The 19,337-nt window shown below is 46.1% G+C and overlaps 1 protein-coding gene across 2 annotated transcripts in view; it reads left to right on the top strand.

Annotated features, from left to right (window-relative positions):
- Positions 1-19,337, top strand: part of DPYSL2 (dihydropyrimidinase like 2) — a 76,943-nt gene that overhangs the window by 16,907 nt on the left and 40,699 nt on the right. For both annotated transcript variants that reach the window (XM_074981540.1, XM_074981541.1), the window contains exons 2-3: positions 3,194-3,282; positions 4,402-4,586. In XM_074981540.1, coding sequence (XP_074837641.1) covers positions 3,194-3,282; positions 4,402-4,586 — 274 coding nt within the window. The remainder of the gene's footprint in view (positions 1-3,193; positions 3,283-4,401; positions 4,587-19,337) is intronic.

Below are 19,337 nucleotides of genomic sequence, written 5' to 3'. Positions count from 1 at the left end.
GGGGCGGGGAGGGGACAATGGGGCCGGGCGCTCCCGCGAGGAGCCGAGGGCGGGCGGGGCGGAGCTCGGGGGAGCGGGAGGCGGGTTCCGCGGGGCTGGGCTGGGTCGGGTCGCGCGGCTGTTCGGTCGCAGCGCGTTCGGCTGGGGACGGGGCGGTCAGCGGGCCGGCAGGGGCAGCGGAGGAGAGCTGAGCCCCCGAGCGGGCTCCGGCGCAGGGCGGAGCGTCCCCCTGCTCCTCGCGGCGTTGCCCTCTTTCTGGGGGAGGGGTCCGGGTCCGGGTCCGGGAGGCTCTTCCTGCCGCGCTCGCAGCAGCCGTTCCCCCGGCTCGTACAAAGGGCTGCGGCTGCGGGGGCCAGTGTCTGTGCTGCTCCTCCAGGAGGCAATGGCGCTGCTCAGAGGCGATGAGCAGATGGGGGCTTATTCCTTTCATCTCCTCCTCCTTCCGCATGCAGCGAAAACAATGCTGAGGAAGTGGGGCGGGGGCGGGCCTGGCACGCGAGAGCCTCCCCCCGCCGCTTATGGGGACCCGGGGTAGAAATGAACGAGGGGTGGGCGTGCAGCGCAGGATTCAACCCAGTCCTGAGGCAGGGAGGGGAAAGCCGTGGTTACATAAAACCCGGCGTGGTCCCACTAGAATGGGAGCCGCTCCTGGTGCAGCTCACGCCCATTCAGAGAGACTTTCCGCAGCTGGGGGGAGGCTGTTAAACAACCCCCATCTTTGATTTTTGACCTCTGAGTTTGGACGAGCGTGAAAGCTTTCCTGTCTTCGCCCCGAAGACACGCCCATCATCAATCTTGTTCCTGAGCCTTAGAGGTGGAAATGTGAAAGATCCCTTGTGTGTGACATTCGGATGTGAGCTGCTGAATTGGGTAGCTGTCTTTAAATAGGATTTACGCAGGCTAATTCCCTATTCTGTAGTTCGCTGGATGTAATGTGATAAGACTGAAGCTTGAAATGGGAGGAAAAAATTCGTGGTCTCTCCAGTATATTGAGGTTTGAAAGAAGACTTGATTTAGAAAATTTGAACATTATTGATGGATGATGCTGTGAGTCTTATGTAAACTAGTGTATTTTTTCTTATGAATGAACAGTGCAGTTAGTTGGGCTGGTGTGAATGTAACAGACATTAAAAGACACAGAATAGGAGATGAGCTGGATCATGATTTGATTTACTCTGATATAAGCAGAATGCCTTCTGTGAGATCTCTGCGTAAAGAGGTCAGCATCTAGCTCATTGGGTAGGGGATTTTCACCTGAATCAGCAACGTAAACGTGAATAAGTCCTTCCCACAAAAGCAAATTGCATATGTGGTTACATCCAAAGCCCACTGAAGTGAATGGAAAGCCTCCCATTGATTTCAGTGGGCTTGGATCAGTCTCTGAGGGAGTTGTTACTGGCAGCAGGTTACAAATGAGCATTACAATGTCTAAGGCTCATTTTTTGTTGTTTATGTGACATTTAGTGGACTGAGGACTTTCTTCTGCTTTCATTGTCATCTATGGCGAAAGTCCTACTCCTTTCAATAGGATCAGGCCTTTAATGGATAAGATGGCTGCACAGGACGGAATTAAAACAGAGTGTCTAGGAATGATGCAAGTGTAGGACACGTTGCTGTAGTGCACAGGGACGTGGCTTGGAAAACAAGGAAGACTTTCAAGCACTGTGTCACTTCATTAAGGCTTCTGGTCAAAGCAGAATCTAAATTTAAAACCCTGCTTCAGTTTGCCTTCCTGACTGAGGCAAAACTCCCCACTGACTTCTGCTTTACGTAAGTAAAAAAGACTGGAGACTTTTTTTAAAAACCAATCTGTAAATGTGAAACTCTAGTGCCTTGGGCCAGATTTTTAGCTGATGCCATCATAGCTGCACTGACTTCCAAAGAGCAATACTAGTTTGTAATGCCTGAGAATCTGGTTCCCTGTCTAAAATTTCAGTGTAGTCTCTGTTGGGCAGGTACTGCCCTTTTAAAATATGCCTGCATTTTTCCCTACTCATTGCTTCCCCTGTTCTGATTATTCCCCTCACTGCCATTCTGATGATGATATATAATACAGCAGAAAACATGTATGTTAATTTTATGGTCGGTCTGCATCCACATGTTAAAATTGCATGCTACTTTCTCTTCTAAATCAGCCTTATATATCTTCCTGTGACAATACTATGATAGGCCTGGGGTGATGAAATATTCCTTCTGTATAAAGGAAATAGGGAGCATATAAGCAGTGTCTTTTCAGAAAACATGCAAATACGTTTCTGAGCGGTAAGGTGTAACTTGTAAGGTTTAAATCTAGTGCTGCATAATATATGTGGATGTTGAATTGAGCATTTGATATATATGCACTTAGTCTTTTGAGGAAAGAGGATAAACTTCGTGTTTTGATATTGTGTGCAAGTACTACAAAGCAATGCATTTGTTTTTCACTTAATGTAGTTCCAAAGGAGATATGGAACCTAAGTGAATAACTATAAGGAATGGCTTGGAAAGCTGTGTCATTAGAATTATGTTTGTTTCTTCCAAGCAGCAATCTAGTTTGAGGTAGTTTTAATAGTATGGCTTCTTAAATCCTCATTGTTAAGTTAATTTGCTAATATGTGCTTATTTTCATTAAATTACGCAATAGCTGTGTAGAAACACAGTAAAAGATCCAAACCTTACTAGACTTGGACTAAATGGGTTTGTTTGTGTTTTGTATCCCATGGCAACAGACTTCTGGTCAATTTCTCCGACTGCCAGTGTGACTCAATTGTCCAAGTAGTGACTTTGGTGTGGGTGGATTTAAGAAGCCTTGCCTACAACAAGGTTAAAAATAAGAGACCCAGTTAAAAACCACTATCTGTTTGGGGTTGTTTTTTTTTGTTTTGTTTTTTTTTTTGTGAAATGGCATTTGCTGCTTTTGTGGTAGATGCGTGAATGAGTTTAATTGATGGTTGGTGTAGTTAAAACAAACAAGCATCAAAACCAGACTTCTCTTTAATAGAGACTATAGCTTGCCTTGGATCATTAGAGCAATAAAAGGACTTGCAGATGAAATGATTTTATATTTGTCAGTTGAAAGTACTGCAATTGACTTGTTTTTGACATGCCCTTTTGAATAATTCAAACCTTGTTTCTTTTTATCTCTGAACTGAAGCTGCAAACTGCCCGTTTTCTTACAGACTAATTATGTATTGTTACATGTTTTTTGTTTCAGAGCGATCGTCTTTTGATCAAGGGTGGTAAAATAGTTAATGATGACCAGTCTTTCTATGCAGACATTTACATGGAAGATGGGTTGATAAAGTGAGTGCAGCCTGACACAATGATGTGATTGAAGATATCGAATATAATGTAAATGCACTGTAGAACTGCAAAGATAACTGTCTTGAGAGCTATGTTAGAATGCAGAAAGAAGTGACTATGTAATGCATTGTGGGGTGCTTGATTAGAGGGATTCTAACAACAAGATGTTTATAAAATAATTAAAAAGTACTCTCTTTGATTTAACCTTCTTTAAACTTCTGATCTAATAGGGCTCCTAAGTACTTGAGTGATTGGGGTTCAGCGGGTCTACTCATATGCTTGGTTTATGCAGGTCATGTGTTTAAATACCTTGCAGCATTGAGGCCTGGGGAATTCTGAATCCAGAGCACGGCAGACTGACATGAAGCCCAATCCATATCTCTTTCATCTTCCCATTTAAAGACTAATGTTGACTTCAAGGGACATTGGCTTAGGCCTCTTTAGGGCTCAATTTAAGTCTTGAGTCCTTACGCTAGCAGTTCTGGCACATTAAATGTATTACATGTTTCTTTGGCATAATATTCATAGGGAAAAATGGACTGGCCAAAGGTTGCAACTTTTCCTATTCTGGCTATGTAATCAGCACATCTGCTTTTTTAATCTGGGCAAATGAAAGAGAACTCGCTAATTGTGCTGTGCCATCCACAGTTCAGTGTTTTGAAAATAAATCGGGGAAAACCAGACTTGAAGGGCTTTTGGGGCTTTTCAGGAGCTTGGTAACAGCATATGTGCAGGTTTGTTTTTGTGGTAGTGTGAGACAAAATAGATGAGATACTTGCAGAAATTCCTGCAGTTCTTTCCAAAACAACATGTAAATCTCAATCGCTGTTACATCCCAGAATTGCATTAGTAGTTAAGGGCCCAAATCACCTCACTTTTGAGGTCAATGTCAAGACTCCCACTGACTGCATGGGATTCTGAGCCTACAGAAAATGTAATAAACTGAGTACTAGCTTCACAACAGTGTACCAAGGCTGTTTTGCTATTGTTCTGTATTGTGTTGGTGACGCTAGATAAAGGGTATTGTATCCAGACCAGGTCATTTGAGATCCATTGTTCATTATAATCATGTGGTATAATATTTGTAACTCGCTCACTGAATGAAACCTGTTTACCCAGGCAAATTGGAGAGAATCTGATTGTGCCAGGGGGAGTGAAAACTATTGAAGCCCATGGCCGGATGGTGATCCCTGGGGGAATTGATGTCCATACTCGCTTCCAGATGCCAGACCAGGGAATGACCTCTGCTGATGACTTTTTCCAAGGAACCAAGGCTGCCCTGGCGGGAGGCACCACAATGATCAGTAAGCACTATATTTCTTTCCTGGGCAAAGTGGGGGTGGTGGTGGTGGTGGTTTTCCCTTTTCTCTTTCAATTGAAGCATAACTGTAAGCATGTAACAAACTATGGAAACTATCAGTGCCTTCCTCTCCCAGTTTATGTATCCTCTACTGGCTAGAGAAGGGGACTGGGAGTTGTGGGCTGGGGTTTTGTTCCCAGCCCCAACAGGGAGTTTGCTGAAGGGGTAGAGGAGGGAAGTGGGTCCTGTTCCGAGGAGATCTGCAACCTTCAAGTCAAAGAGTCATTGCCTTTCATGAGAGAGGGTCACATTCATGCTGATGATGGGACCTTAAGGAATTTTCCTGAGGTCTGCTCGTATTAAAATCCAGAGGAATTTGGCCATAGACCAGCTGCTGCAGGGTCAGACCTTTATTCTCTCTGTAGTGACCATAAGGATATTGCCACAACACTCAGGAGAAGCTGCTTAATTAATGTATTGTTTATAAAGCACTTTGTCCTTTAAGCGCTGTGCTGTATAAGTATCCGACGGGCACCTCACATGGAGCCTTTTGGGGTAAAAATGTTAGTCCTCCTGGAAGGTAGAGGCTGATCAGATTGACAGCATAGTGCGTCAATGCAAATTGCATGTACTGTACACATCTCAAAATCGGGACACTTTTTAAGATGCCCATATGTGGAAGTGTCTAGCGTTAAGCTGCCAGGCCTTGCAGCTTTTGGCCCTATGTTTTGTTAGACATCTGAAAAATTTCAGTTGAAATACACCTTGTCCTTCAAATAATTAGCCATTCTCTTTCTGGTTCTTGCAATTGCACCATCAACTTTGTGGAGGAATTGGACAGTGAACTGACAAACCCTTTTAGTTCAGATCCTTATCTAAAGGGATCTAGTTTTTGATGTCTTGCTCATCTTCCCCAGCTGAGGATTTGCCTCTGATCCATACATGACCATTCATATTTATGATGTTCTAGCTGAGAAAAATGTAAAAGTATATTTCAGTTCAACTGATAGTTGAATTGTCATAGGACATTCTGCAGTCTGTCCTAGGAGAGCAGTTTGCTTCGCAAGCTCGTGTGTGCTGCCTCTGCTGGCTACAGCTATGGCTTATGTGAGAGGATATGTTTTATGTTGTTTTGAGAAGCCAGAATTCCAGCAAATATTTTTAGCACGGGACACGGGAATTCATCTGCCAGACTTACCAAGGAGACAAACGCTTTGTGACCATAAGTGCTTGCAGGTAGAGGCTCCTCTACTGTCTGAAGAATGATTATCTGAGGTATCTGTGAATTGGCCGCCTTTACAGTAAAAGTTGGTGAAATGCTCAGATGTTCTGCTTGGGAAGAGGTACTATCCCCAGTGTTCTGATGGTAGTTAGAGGTGCTGAGAGATGAAATGTCCTGCTCAAGGCCACAAAGGAGGTCTGTGGGAGAGCCAGGAGTTGAACTGAGGTCTCTTGAGTCTCAAAATAGTGGCCTGAGAACTTCTTTGCTTGTAGAACGTATAAACTTGCTCCTTGTCCTCTTCTCGGAGTGTTTGTTAAAAATGCATAGTGAGAAGTCAGCCATTGAGGGCCACACATAGAACATAGGAATTGCTAGACTAGATGTGACCACTGCTCCATCACCTCCAGTATTTCATCTCTGACCATAGTCAGAACCAGATGCTTCCAAGACAGTTGAAGAAATGCTGTTCCTGGTAGTGCTGTCCCTGGGGAGATTTCTTACGCGTAATTGTGGTGACTTAGGCTTATATCTTGTGTATGTATTTTCAACCTATCTGGAACAGCAGCAATGGATATGCTCAGATATATAAATGTCTAAATCTTTTATGACTCTTTCTAAGCTCTTGGCCTCAGAGATAAGCTTCTAGCAATGAGTTCCACAGACCAATTATATATTGTATGAAACAGTGTTACATTTTTAAGTTTCATATTTGTTGACTTATCTATATTGTGAGCGCACATGATTTACCATGTCCACATTCTTGTTTGCTTGATATTATAGTTTGCTAAACCAAGGTTGGTAGAAAATAAAACATTGGTTGACATGTGCAGTTAGGCTGTTCAATGGACCATTACTGTAATAACACAAGTGTTAGAGCACTTCTAGCTTGAAGAGTTGCATTTTCTTTTTTCCGCCCAAACATGGCTACTGATTGGAGACACCTGGGGTCTGAGATTTCAGACAAGTCCTAAACTGACAGTTGTGGAGAAGTAAAGAGGAGCAATATGATGTCACAGTTTCTGAAACATAAGCCCCTATTATGTTACATCCATGTAAGTATGTATCCCTCACATTTGAGTAATATCTGCACTGGATGGCCATACCATCTTGGGTGCCCTGTCATGCCCTTCACTCTCCACAGAGCGGTGCAGAACCACCTTCCTGGTTATCAAATCTTGCTGTTGAGTTCATCTGTCCAATGTGCCGGGGCCAACTTTGCGTGCTGGGATAGGCAATTCCCTCTCTCACTGCAGGTTTCAGACCTGCTGGCTACCCTCACCTGGTTTAGCCTGCCTGTTGAAGTAGTTTCAGGGTGTGGCCGCTGCATGCTACAGCTTCTTGGAGCTACAGGTGAGAGCTGGGTGCCAGATGGGGATCAAAGGTGCATGAACTGCCCCTGAAAAGACACAAGTCCCCACATCAGAGGTGCTGCTGCTCCCTGGACAGCCCATACACCCCAATGATGGCTCCATTGACAAAGAAATCAATGCCAGAATCTGCCAGGCCAGCCGGGCACTAGAACGTCTGAGAGCGTGAGTGTTGAATCAGCACAATATCCAACAGTCCACTAAACTGAAAGTGTACAAGGCTGTAGTCCTGACCAGTCTCCTCTATGGCTGTGAAACCTGGACCTTGTACAGAAAACATATAAAACTGCGGGAGCGCTTCCACACACGCAGCCTGAGCTCAGTACTGTACGTTCCATGGCAGAACAGAGTTAAGAACCTGGAAGTTCTGGACACAGCAAGAACCATGAGCATGGAAGCCATGATTCTGAAAGCCCAGCTTCGCTGGACAGGGCACCTCATATGAATGGAGGAGTCAGGAATCCCTAAGCAACTCCTCTATGGTGAACTCTTCCAGGGCAAAAGGGATCGAGGTGGGCCTCGCAAGAGATATAAAGACTGTGTGAAGGCCAGCTTTGTTTATGCTGGTTTAAAACCAGATCAGGTAGAGCAGCATGCCAAAGACTGAACAGGCTGACATGCTCTTGTATGACATGCGTATGACGACTTTGAAGAGCAGCGACGCGTATGCCTCATTGATGCTCGTGAGAGGAAGGGAGCAACAGCAGCAGCCGCACCAATGGAGCCAGGACAATTCCCTTGCCCCCCCATGAACGCCCATGCTGTTCAAAGCTTGGACTCCTCAGCCACATGCAAGTCCACAGTCGATGAGCCTGTGCAAGCTCAAGATGTCCTAGTTGGACACGACGGGCTACCTACTGAGTAATATCTGAGTGGCTTACAATCTCTGATGCTGAGATGCTCACTATGAATGTTGATGATATCTTGTGAGTTAGGGAAGTATTCTCTCTCTCTTAGATTGGGAAGCTGGTGCATAGCAGAGGTGGAAAAAGAACCCAAAAAGGCACTTGAGTAAAAGTGCAGTGGCTTTTACTTCTGGATACTTGAGTAGTTTTCCAGAGGGACACCGGTGACTTGTACTTAAATACCCCACCGCACTCATCCAAAAACAAGGCAGCTGTACTTTTTCCATTTCTGGTGCATATTGTAGACTGTGGCTTGCCCATGCTTAGGAAGTCTCTAGCTGAGCTGTGTATTAAACCCCAGCCAGTGTCCTTTCTACCAAGCAGTCCTTCCTCCCTGAGATGTCTTGAATTGTGCACCTAAAATCAGTGGCTGCATTTGAAACAGTGCCATTGCATCATTTCCATTGCTGCCATGCACTAGTATTTCATACAGCGTGGGGCTGGGAGACATTTCTAATTGGAGCTGAACAGTGGGGGTGGGGAAAGGATGAATAATATTACTGCACTTCAAAGCTTTATAGAGGCTGGTTTGCTTCAGCTGTTCTCATCTCAACAAAATTATACATTTGCATAAAGTTTTCTCCACAAGGAAGCATGGAATTGCTGCTTTCATGAATGTCCTCCTTGTGGGTGGTCTGATTTCTTTTTCCAAAGCAGGTGGGGGAGTTACTGTTCATTTCAAGAGTTTTCTTTTCAGTAAAGTGAAATTGATAATATAGCAAATAAATCGCAGTCTGTAAGGATTATCGTGTGTTTTTAAGCAATATGCCTGGGAATATTTTAAGCATCTGAAGAGAATTAGCCACCCACTAAATTTCAGTGAGTTGGGTGTCTGACTTACCTATTACAGTCAATTGAAATGACCTAAATAGCCTGACTTAGGCTATAAACAGCATCCAAGATGATTAAAAATGAAATAATTTTGGAAATCTGTTCACTATTTGGTGATTATACTTTTTGTTTCCTATTCTGCATCTCCAGTAGTTATGGCCAGGAAACAGACTGGTTAGTTTCACATGTCAAGTTCACTTTCAAGTCCTCATACACTTCGGATATCCCAAGTCTGAAGTATTTGAGTTGCAAACATTTCTGGAGTGTGTGTGTGTGTGTGAGGTTTTCAACAAAATTTGGGAGGGGGAAATATCTCAGAAGAACTTCTACTGGCCTTGGGTTTTGTAAATGCTGTGGGTGAAATCCTGGCTCCAGTGTGCCTTTGATGTGTGCAAGCTGGGATTTCACCCTGTGTGTTCAGTTAGGTTTCACTGAACTTAAGTTTTCTTTCAAATTTATTTTGACAACGTCCCTTTTTGCTTTCACACAAAGCGTAGACAAGTTCACAAATTTAACACATTGTTTCCATGCTGTTCTGTGCCCTTACAGAGTTCTGTTCTTTTTAAATGCACTCTTTATTACAGTGTGTCAGTGCCAAGGATCTTAGACTGAAATGAACTGGTGTAGCTCCATTGACTTATACCAGCTAGGGATCTGGTTCCAGTTTTGTGTATCTCAGCTCTTCAACCAGTCAGTAGAAAGGAAGAAGAAAGGCTAATAGTCATGATTTCTGAATTGCTCTCTTCCTTTCTACCATACAGTGTGCTAAAGGCAGACTGTACAGAGACTACTATAGGTTCCATAATTTGGATGTCTTGCCAGTCCCTGATCAAGTTTGCTCAGAGTGAAACTGAAGGATGTCTGCAGGACCAAAAGGTAAAAAGAGACGTGGGCTCTGATGGTCTGGCTAGGATCCTCTTGTCTCTGATACCTTCAGCAGCAAAGATGCACTGTGTGACCACCTCTGATGTTGTAAGGCAGAAGAGAACGCCCTGGAGAATAAACACCACTAGAGGAGAACTGGCAGTGAAGAGGTGGAGATACGCGATAATGATTTGCATGCGCTCCTGAAGCAAACCAGTGCTGGGAAAAGATGTTCTTGCTGCACAATCCTTTTTTCTTTATGGCTGCAGCCATCTTGTTTTCTGGAACGTGCTTCTCCAGAGCCTTGGTCACAAAGGCGCTATCTCGCATGTTAGAGGGTGTATTTATTTGGTTTGGACTACTCCTTCTTTTCAGATGTGCCCACCTAGCATTCCGATGTCCTTGCATTTAAATGAACAGTTCCAGCATAGTCTAGTATTGACAGGAAGAAGTCTGGTATCAAAGGTTGTATTCCCATCTCTGCTGCTGATGCATTGGCCAACTCGCTTATTGTGTGTGGGCCAGACCCTCTGCTCGTAGCTTGGCATAGCTCTGACTTGAGTGGTGCTGTGTCAGGTTTCACTGGCTCAGGATTCTGTGAGTCTTGGTTCACCCATTTGCAAAAAGGTGTAATATTTTTCTTATCTTACAGCAGGGTTGTGAAGTGTTTTTAATTAAGTCAGGGTCTGATCTCAGTTCCCAGGATGTTGACTTGGGAGTAACTCCAGTGGTTTGATTAAAATTCCTCTGACTTGAACCCAGGTAACTCATACTCAGAATCCAGGCCATTGTTTGCAAAGTGCTTTGAGCCAGATTGTACCCAGGGGAGATTGAGTGGAATCTTACAACACTAGAGTCACTGCACTACTCATGGGGTAAAATGCAACGGATTTGCCAGTGATTTCATATAAAAGCATGATTTTGCTCTTTATCAACACACTTATTTTGTGTTATGATTAATTACATATATTTGATGTTGGATAAACCCAGCCTGTTTCCTGTCTTAATGGAAACTGAAACTATACAGTCCAGCCCCCACATGTATTTCAGCTAAGGCTGCTCTTTTTTTAAGAGAAGTCTAATTCATGCTGTATCTTTGCTGTCCTTGAAATAAATCATTTGCTGACATTCCATGCATTGAGTCAGTCAACCACTGTTATAATGACAGGGAGAAATTACAGTGAGTAGAAATTATAGCTCTTTCTGGCTTGGTGACTTGCAAGCCAACTGCCTTTTGAACTTGACAACCAGTTATTCTAATAATATGGAGAAGATACACTAGGGATATGAGTTCCTGTATTTTAGTAAGTTTATGAAGTGCCCCTTCATTTTATATAGTTCCTAGCTTGCTTTCCAGTAAAGCCCTGGTGTACCTTGAAGTGGCTTTAAGGAGCTAGGCACTCAATGCTGATGGGATTGCAATATTTTGGGTGCCTAAATCCTTTGGTCTGTTTTTTTAAAAATCCCACCCTAAGTATGTTAGCCAATGGCAAGGAAACTTTTCCATAGGAATGGTGGTGGTGCTCTCTAGCTTCTACGGGTGTCAGAGGAGTCGTTCAGCTGTAGTGCCTGTAACTGCACCAGACAGATCAGAGCCAGGCTCTCCTATCCCAACAGCGTGAACTTCTGGGAAGGAATAGGGATAAAGACAGGAGTGGAGTGGGGAGCACCAGGAGCCTGGCCACAGAAGTTGGGAATTGCTCACAAGGGGGTTTTGTTAGCAAGGGTTGCAGATCAGCGTGCTCTCTCTCTCTCTCTCTCTCTCTGAAGTAATCAAGTGACTACATTCAGGCTGCTGCTACACTATCATTGTCCTCTTGATGGTGCCATGGTAATGAGGCAATTTGTAGCAGGCTGATGAGGTGCTGACATGCATATTCAGTGGGTCATTAGCATAACAGCAGCCACGCAAACAGACTTCAAATTGCAAATTGTCAGTGAAGATGGGGGCAGCTTCAAAATAAGCGCCCTGCTTTGACATTCCCTTACTCTGACATGGTAGTGTAGCTGCAGCCTCAGTGAGTGCTGCACTGCCTTGAATCACTTGCCAGCCCTTTCCTGCTGGGAGTAGAATGGTTAACAAAGGTCAGTAGTTTGAAGCTGGGGCAGAAGCATCTGCTTTTACACTATCTGCTGTGCAGTGACATCAGAGTTGCAAAAGAGCACTGGTTAAAAGGAGTCAGAGAGGTTGCCCTGTTAGTCTGTATCTTCACAAAATACAAAAAGCAGTCCTGTAGCACTTTAAAGACCTAACAAAATAATTGACTAGGTGATGAGCTCTCATGGGGCAGACCCACTTCTTCAGATGGTTGTTCTTTTCTGCTTTGCACTGTGTATTTACTTGCACCCAGATGCAAATGATCACTCAGTGGCTCTTATTTAACATAAGATATTGCCGCTATTGCAGCGGGACACAGGGTGGGGTCCATATTTTGCTAGGCTGTAGTAAATGACCCGAGTGTGTTTTTTTTGCACAGGTTTGCATAGCTCCGCAATATGCAAAGCAATGCATTAATAGGCCACATGTCTATATATTTGCCTGTGTTTCTAATAATGCCTTAAAAGGCTTAAACTATTAAGGAAATTAATACCATAGATTATTATTGAACACCCAATATTTACATACTGAAAATCTTTTTATTCTTAGTTACCTTCACTTGGGCTATAAAACTAGATTGGTCACTTTAACTCTTTGGGCCTGATCCTGCAGCCTTCCTCAAGCAAAGCACTGGGCGTCTTTGTCTAAGCAAGGGTGATATTAATAAGTCTAGAGAGGCTGACCAAGCTTGGGCCCTATCACACTAGGTGTTACTTGTGCACATGGGGAGAGAGCTTCCCTGCTCTAGAGTGCTAACAATCTAAATAAACAAGTGAGAGAATGCCTGGTGGGGAAATGGGCAAAGCAAGGGTGAGGTGACTTGGTCAAGGGCATATGAGATATCAGTGCCAGAGCTGAGTCTAGAACCCAGTCCACCAGACATCTGTATCTCAGCAGTGTTAATTGTGTTACCTCCCTTGCTGCTGCATAGTAGATTCTCAGGAACAAGAAAGGAGCTGGCTGGGTGGGCAGGGGAACCAACAGCTTACATGCTTGCCTGCACCTTCCTGCCAGTTCACTTCTGGAAGCACTAGCAGAGAGTTGTTTGCATTTCCTGTGCTAAGGGGAAACGTAAATCATACTGTGTAAATGGCTTGGAAATGTTGGGGCAGGGGTAATTTGCACAGAAGCTGAATTTTGAGGCCTATGATGGACACTCTTCCTTGAATTGTAGAACAGTGAAGATCCCAGATAAAGTAACTAAGCTCCAGTCAGTCAATTTTTTTTCCCATCTGGGCTCCATTTGATTCCCACTCAGCCTTGCCTGTTGCTGTGATGCACAACTTCTGGCTTCAGCTGACGTTTGCATGATTTCCCATTGCAGCAGCTATTAGCCAGTCCCAACACAATCCAGCACTGGGCGCTCCCCAGGGCAAGTTCTTGAACCCTGCTCAGTCCATCGAGAGGCTTGGTCTGCAGCACCTTTTCTCAACAGGATGACTAGTGCAAAGACAGCAGCGCTCTTGCTGAAATGATTCCTGCCTCCAGCTAGTTCTCGGGCTCCTTATTTTCCAGCCAGTATATCGTTCTAATGATGGGTTAAGTGGGCCCCTTGGAAATGAAAGGCTGGTTCCACTGAGCCCTTAGTGACTCCTGCCAGCGAGCACAGAAGGGAACAGCTGTTTCGTTGTGGTTTTTTTTCTTCCAACACTCATTGTGTGTATTTGTCTTCCATTGGGCTGGGTGCAGTGTTCATTGTGTCTCCATCTTTCATGGCTTTGCAAAGAGGAGTTTGGAGGTGGCTGATCTGAAAAGGTTGTTGGCAGCGTAAGCTCTTGCTGTGCAAGGACTCAGACAGCCTGTCCATTTCAAACATTGCTCTTGCAGAGAGGGTCTGAAAGTCTCACTTAGTGGTTACCTTCACTGAAGGCAGCTCTGTATCCTAGAGCCTGAGGACAGGTGCCTTTCAGGTGTCAGGGCTATCTTTTTCTTGTGCTTTCACTTTGTATAGGTTTGTACTCCAGGTTGCACTTTGAGTTTTGGGTTGGAGCTTGAAACCCACAACTATGTAGATTGTTATCTGGCCCCTGGTAATGTAGAATCCAAGCTCCTATGAATGTATTTATCCCCACTGCATCCTGTGAGGGAGGGCAGCGTTTGTCTCCCCCATTTGGTAAATGGGGAAACTGAGGCTCAGGCAGGCTGTGCTGTCTGAAGTTACCAGCAGAGCAGAGAATTGAACCCTGGTTACCTGAGTCCCACATCACACTCTAACTACTGTCACATCCATCTTCTCTAGAGCTCCGAGATCGTGTGAAAACAACAGTGTCTGGTTCTGAGTCAAAATCCTGTGGAAACCACTGACTTTAGTGTGATTTGCTTGTAATCAACCATTACCTTCCCAAATTTCCTTTTCTCCTTCCCATTGCCCTCATTCATCCTGGAATCTTGTTCCCCATGCCCCAGTCTTCTGAAAGCCTTGTGATGACTTTGTCAATTATAGGTTTGTAACCAAGTTTTAGAAAGCAGATGACTTTGGTCTTGATTCAGTTTGACTGGCCCAGCTCTCTTCAGGACTCAGCCCAGCACTGTCTTATTGTAGAGGGGGGGAAACAGGAAGGAATGGCTGAAATCCATGTTGTGAACTGTAGTTGGATGTTCTGCTTTGCACTAGGAACAATCAAAATGGCAGCATCACGGATAGGGCAGCTGCAGATGCTAACGTACATTTTTTTTTCTGTGCCTCTAAAAAGAGGGATTTAGCAACTGCTCAAGAGAAGTAGCTGATTGTGTGCTTATGCAATAGCCATTAATCCCCACCGCTCCCTGTAATGGCCTGGGCCACTAAAGCTGCTTTCTCGCTGCCTGGTGTGTATGGGTCGGGGGGAAGGGCACAGGTGGGTTGCCCTCCATTGTCAAGTGTGTATGCTGCTCTCCTGTGGCCAACATCCCACCTGCTTATGAACAATATGGCGCATAGCTAGAAAGCTATAGCAGCGGTATCCCGGGGGCTCTTTGCAGTCTGCCAACTTTGGGCCAGATCCTCAGTTGAACTCAGTGGTTTGTATTGTGGTAGCACCTGTGGACTTGAGTCACAGATCTGGACTTTGTGCTAGGGACTGTATGAACGAACCACAAAAACACAGGCCCAGTCTGACCGTGCTCACAGTCCAAGACTGGTGGCACTTGGGTACAGGCAGAGGAGAGTGCACAAGGAAGCACTGAAGTTAGTGAGCTGCACTGATGGCTCTGAGTGCACTGTGGAAATACCTGCCCCATACGCTAGGCGCTGCATGCAGGTCTGCCAGGTAAGATGCCTTCTGCTAAAGCTTTCACTATAAGACCTCCATCCTGCACTGTGCTCTGTGCAGATAATCTGACTGCCCAGGCAGATTGTATTGCACACTTGGGGGCTGTAGGGGTGGGCGAAGTGAGCGCAAAGAATTGGGTGTAAATGAAGGTGGGACCAAAAGGAGACTTAAACCCCAGGTGTTTAAAATGCCTCTGGGTCCTTGCAGTTGACAGCTGCTCTGTAAGGCGACTTTAAGCCATTTTAACCTCACATTTAAAAGGGTCCTTAACTTTTGAATTCTAGTGGCGTGTCTCTGAATACAAAGCGTTATGAGAAGTGACCACATCCGAGGTAAGTACTGTTTCCTAAGGGCCCACAGTCCAAGGGTTTGCCAGCCAGCTTCACTCCAGCAAACAGTCGTGTCAGAAATGTGCAGTGTAGATTTTTCCGAGTCCTGGGCATGCCCCATTTTCTGTTTGTTTATGAAGGGATGAAATTCTCTGGCATGTGGGAGTGGGGACGGGATGTGAGAATCCCTTCGGAATGATCTCTGTTACACGCCACTGCCTTGTGTAAGAGAAGTGGGAGAGTGTTGACAGCATATCACAGTGAGGAATCAAAGCGTGCAATATTAGTCTGAAAACCTAACTTCTTAGCTGTATGGAGCACAGAGGGTGTGACTCCTCCTCCCCAAACCCCCATGGCTCCTTTTACTTGAGGTAAATTACACCTGATTTACCACAGTATAAATGAGAGGAGAATTATAATAGGCTTATTTTCCTTAGGATTGGGGCGCTGGTTCTGCATGTTGTGGGGATACGAAGGGAATGGTTCCTCCAGCGTGAAGGTGAAGCAGCTGTTGTTTCTCAGGGCATGTAGTGCCCTGGTCTGTGGCAACGCGCCCTCTGGGCGGCGCAGGCCAACACAGCTCGCCCTCCAGGTCTAGCTGGCCCAGGGCTTTGTCCCCTTTAAGGGCCGGCTGGTGGTCGGCCAGCAGCTGAAGGGCCCTGCCTACCGTCTGGGCAGGGCAGCTGTCAGCCAAACAGAGGCCCACCCTTCGCTCAGGGCAAGGCAGCTGTCACCCAAGCTGTTTGGGGAAGTCCCAGCCCTCAGTCCAGGGCCAGGCGGCGGCCAAACAGTGGCTTACAGGCCTGGCCCTCAGCTTGGGGCGGGGCAGCGGTTCCACAAGCAGTTTAGACGCCCAGCCCTCGGCTCAGGGCGGAGCTACAGGTAAACTGAACAGTGTGGGGAGCCCAGCCCTTGGGGCAGGGCGGGGCAGCAGTCAAACCGTGCCAGGGAGGGGGTCGCAGGCCCTCCCACTCCACTGCGACCCGGCCTGAGGCCCTACGGATCGCTCACCCCTGAGCGTGGCAGTGGGGATCCAGACGGCAACACACAGCCATTGGCTCAGGGGGAGCGCTCCCCGGGCCACTTCCTACCTCCGCTTCCATCGGTGTGGGGTCCCAGTTGGCCTGGTCGGCTGGTAGGGCTCGTCCGGCGGCTCCGGCCAGTCTGGCGTCTCGATGGCATTGGTGTAGTCCGCCGGCGGCAGGACTGTGGGCTCCAGGCGGTCGGAGGCCTCTGTGCTGCAGGCGTCCGGCAGAACTCTGGGGCCCCCGGGTAAGTAGCCCCGGTCAGTCTTTCTGGTCATGGCCGTGCCTCGGGGGAGGGGCCCTCCACCGGCGTGAGGACCCTGGTAGGTCCGGGAAGTCTGGGTAGTAGCCGAAGGGCAGCTGGTCTGTGGCTGCCCAGGCTGGTCTGGGCAGCTGGGGGTAACTCTTACTGACAGGCTGGGCAGTGGCAGGTTCCCTGCCCCTGGCACCAAGGAGTCTGGTCAGCGGCCTCCTCCCTGCTTGGAGGCCCAGCCTTTAGTGGGCCTCAAGCCCTGCCCCTGGCCCTTCTGGCTCTAGGCGCTGCCCTCTGAGGGGCGGGGCACTGCTGTTCTGGTTCAGGGCCCGCCCGCCAGTGCTGCTCAGCAGCCTCCTCTGAGTCTGGGGGAGGCCCCGGCACCTCGGTAGAGTGCCCTGCATTATTACGGTGCCGTTTCAGGTGGGGGACAGCAGGGGAAGGTTTGTGGGGTTTGACTGTACTTATCTAATAGAGTTTGGCCAGGATCCAGAATTAATTTCTGGCACTGCTGTGAGACGTTTCATGGACTACTCGGTTCCTGAAAGCACGTACAATTTCTCAGCCAGGCCACCTCTCTAAAGATGGTGTTGTCAGGGCCATGACACTTGCTCGCCCCATTCTCTGCAGAAACATGGATCCAGTAGCTTCCGTCCAGGTACTGACTTGGCCTGGTTGTTCCTAAAGTGCAAGAGAAGTCCAGGGTTCTAGTGCATGGGGGCATCAGTGCAAAGACTGGCAACCCTAGAGAGATGCTGAGAGAGCTATGCAGAACTGGCATAGCTCCTCTAGAATCAAAGTTGCATAAAATAAAGCTGTTGTCCAGTGCCAAGAACAGTTATTCATCATTTAGGGCTCTGGAGCCATGTCTGAGATCTCCTTACAGTCTGAGAGAGCCAAGCAAACAGCAGAATAGAAGATGAAGGAAGCCTCAAAGGGTTTATGCTGCATCCAGCAAGTCTAGGTGCTTGTATGTCAATGAAAAGAACCACCTTCATGTTCAGCTCTGTCCTGATACCCATCAGATCAAATTAATTGATCCTCTTCCCATCTGGAAATCATGCAACTTTCCCTCCCCCAACTCCCTGGAATGCTGAGAAAGCATTGGAGTGTTCTCGAGAGTCCAAGAGGCTGAGGCTATTTCAGAAAAGGGAGGAGACATGAACTCCCAGGGCCAGGACACATCACAGTGTCTTGTCACTCACCCCTTTCTGTTTAAATCAAGGGAGATGCAGTTAAAATGTCTCCAAAGATGGCTACGGGGGCAGCTTGGTTTGAGAAAGGTTCTCCTTGGCAGTCAGCTCCTAGGCCCTTTGGGGCTGTGTAAATCAAAAGTGAAGGGATGATCTGGTGCAGAAAGCAGGTATTGGCAGTTCCTCAGTGTTTAGGTTGAACACTGTACTCCTTCTGTCCCTGGGTTGCAAATTGTGCTTTATTTATACCATGTAAAGCACATCCTTAGCTAGTTCTCTAAAGTTGTGATTAGTGTAGGGAAGGAAGTGCTGTTTACCCCTTCTCATAAAGGGGGTCATCCAGTGAAATTAACAGGCAGAAGGTTTAAAAGAAACGTGGAAGTGTTCCTTCACACAAAGCACAGTCAGCCTGCAGAACTCCCTGCCAGAGGGTGTTTTTGATAAGGACTAGATAATTCATGGAGGATTGGTCTATCAATGGCTCTAAGCCAGGATGAACAGGGGTTGTCCCCCCAGCCTCAGGGGGCTAGGAATGGGCAACAGGATAGATGACTTGTTGATTTAACTTACTCTGTACAGTCCCTCTATGCTGACTTCTGCACTAGCTGTTCTCCCACCCCCCCCAAAAAAAAAACAAAAACTTTGCCCCCATGGACGTTTAGTGTGATTTTTACCTTTGCTTTAAATGCCAAGAGACAGACAGAAAATCACTTTCTCCCACCTGTCTCATCCTTGGTTTCCCGGACTATTTTATATTGAATTGCCCTTTGAAGTGTGGCAGCCTTTTTTTTCCACAGGCTTCAGCTGGATAAAATGCCTCTTTGAGTCTTTTGCAGGTCCTATTTGAATTTGCCTTCTCTACTCTTTATCATGACCCCCCTCTGAAATACAAAACCTAGTTGGAGGCCCTGTACATTCTTACTCTAAAGAAATCAGGGATTTATTTATCTTTGATCTGAATGTTTAATAATTCCAACAGCTGAAAAGGATAATTAGTTGTTCAGACATATGGCTTATTACTTTTTAAATTTGGGGCCAAAATGCATTACATTAGTTGTAAATTTTGGATGTAACAAGACAGCTGAAAAGACAGATGAAGTATCCACTGCCCAGTGTGGTGTCAGCTAGGGGATAACAGGACATTGTGCTGCATTCTCAGCCTGCAAATATGTTCTGTTCTCTTGAATGTGGTCCAATTCCTGATTTTTTTTAGAAAAAGTCTAATTTTGGCTCCAAGCAGACACAAAAAAATGACATCACTTATTCTTCCTTCCTTGTGACAAGCTATCAGAGGCGTACAAACAAATAATTGTGTCACAATAGTATTATCAGAGTGAATGTCACTGTGTGTAGTGCTTTTAATAAACTCATGAGAATCTAAACTAGCAATTAACATTTTAAGAAATGCTTTGGAAAT

The sequence above is a fragment of the Carettochelys insculpta genome, chromosome 31, assembly GCF_033958435.1.
Source record: "Carettochelys insculpta isolate YL-2023 chromosome 31, ASM3395843v1, whole genome shotgun sequence".
NCBI classification, from domain to species: Eukaryota; Metazoa; Chordata; order Testudines; family Carettochelyidae; genus Carettochelys; species Carettochelys insculpta.
The sequence above is the reverse complement of the archived record's forward strand: the minus strand, read 5'-3'. Positions and strand labels throughout refer to the sequence as shown.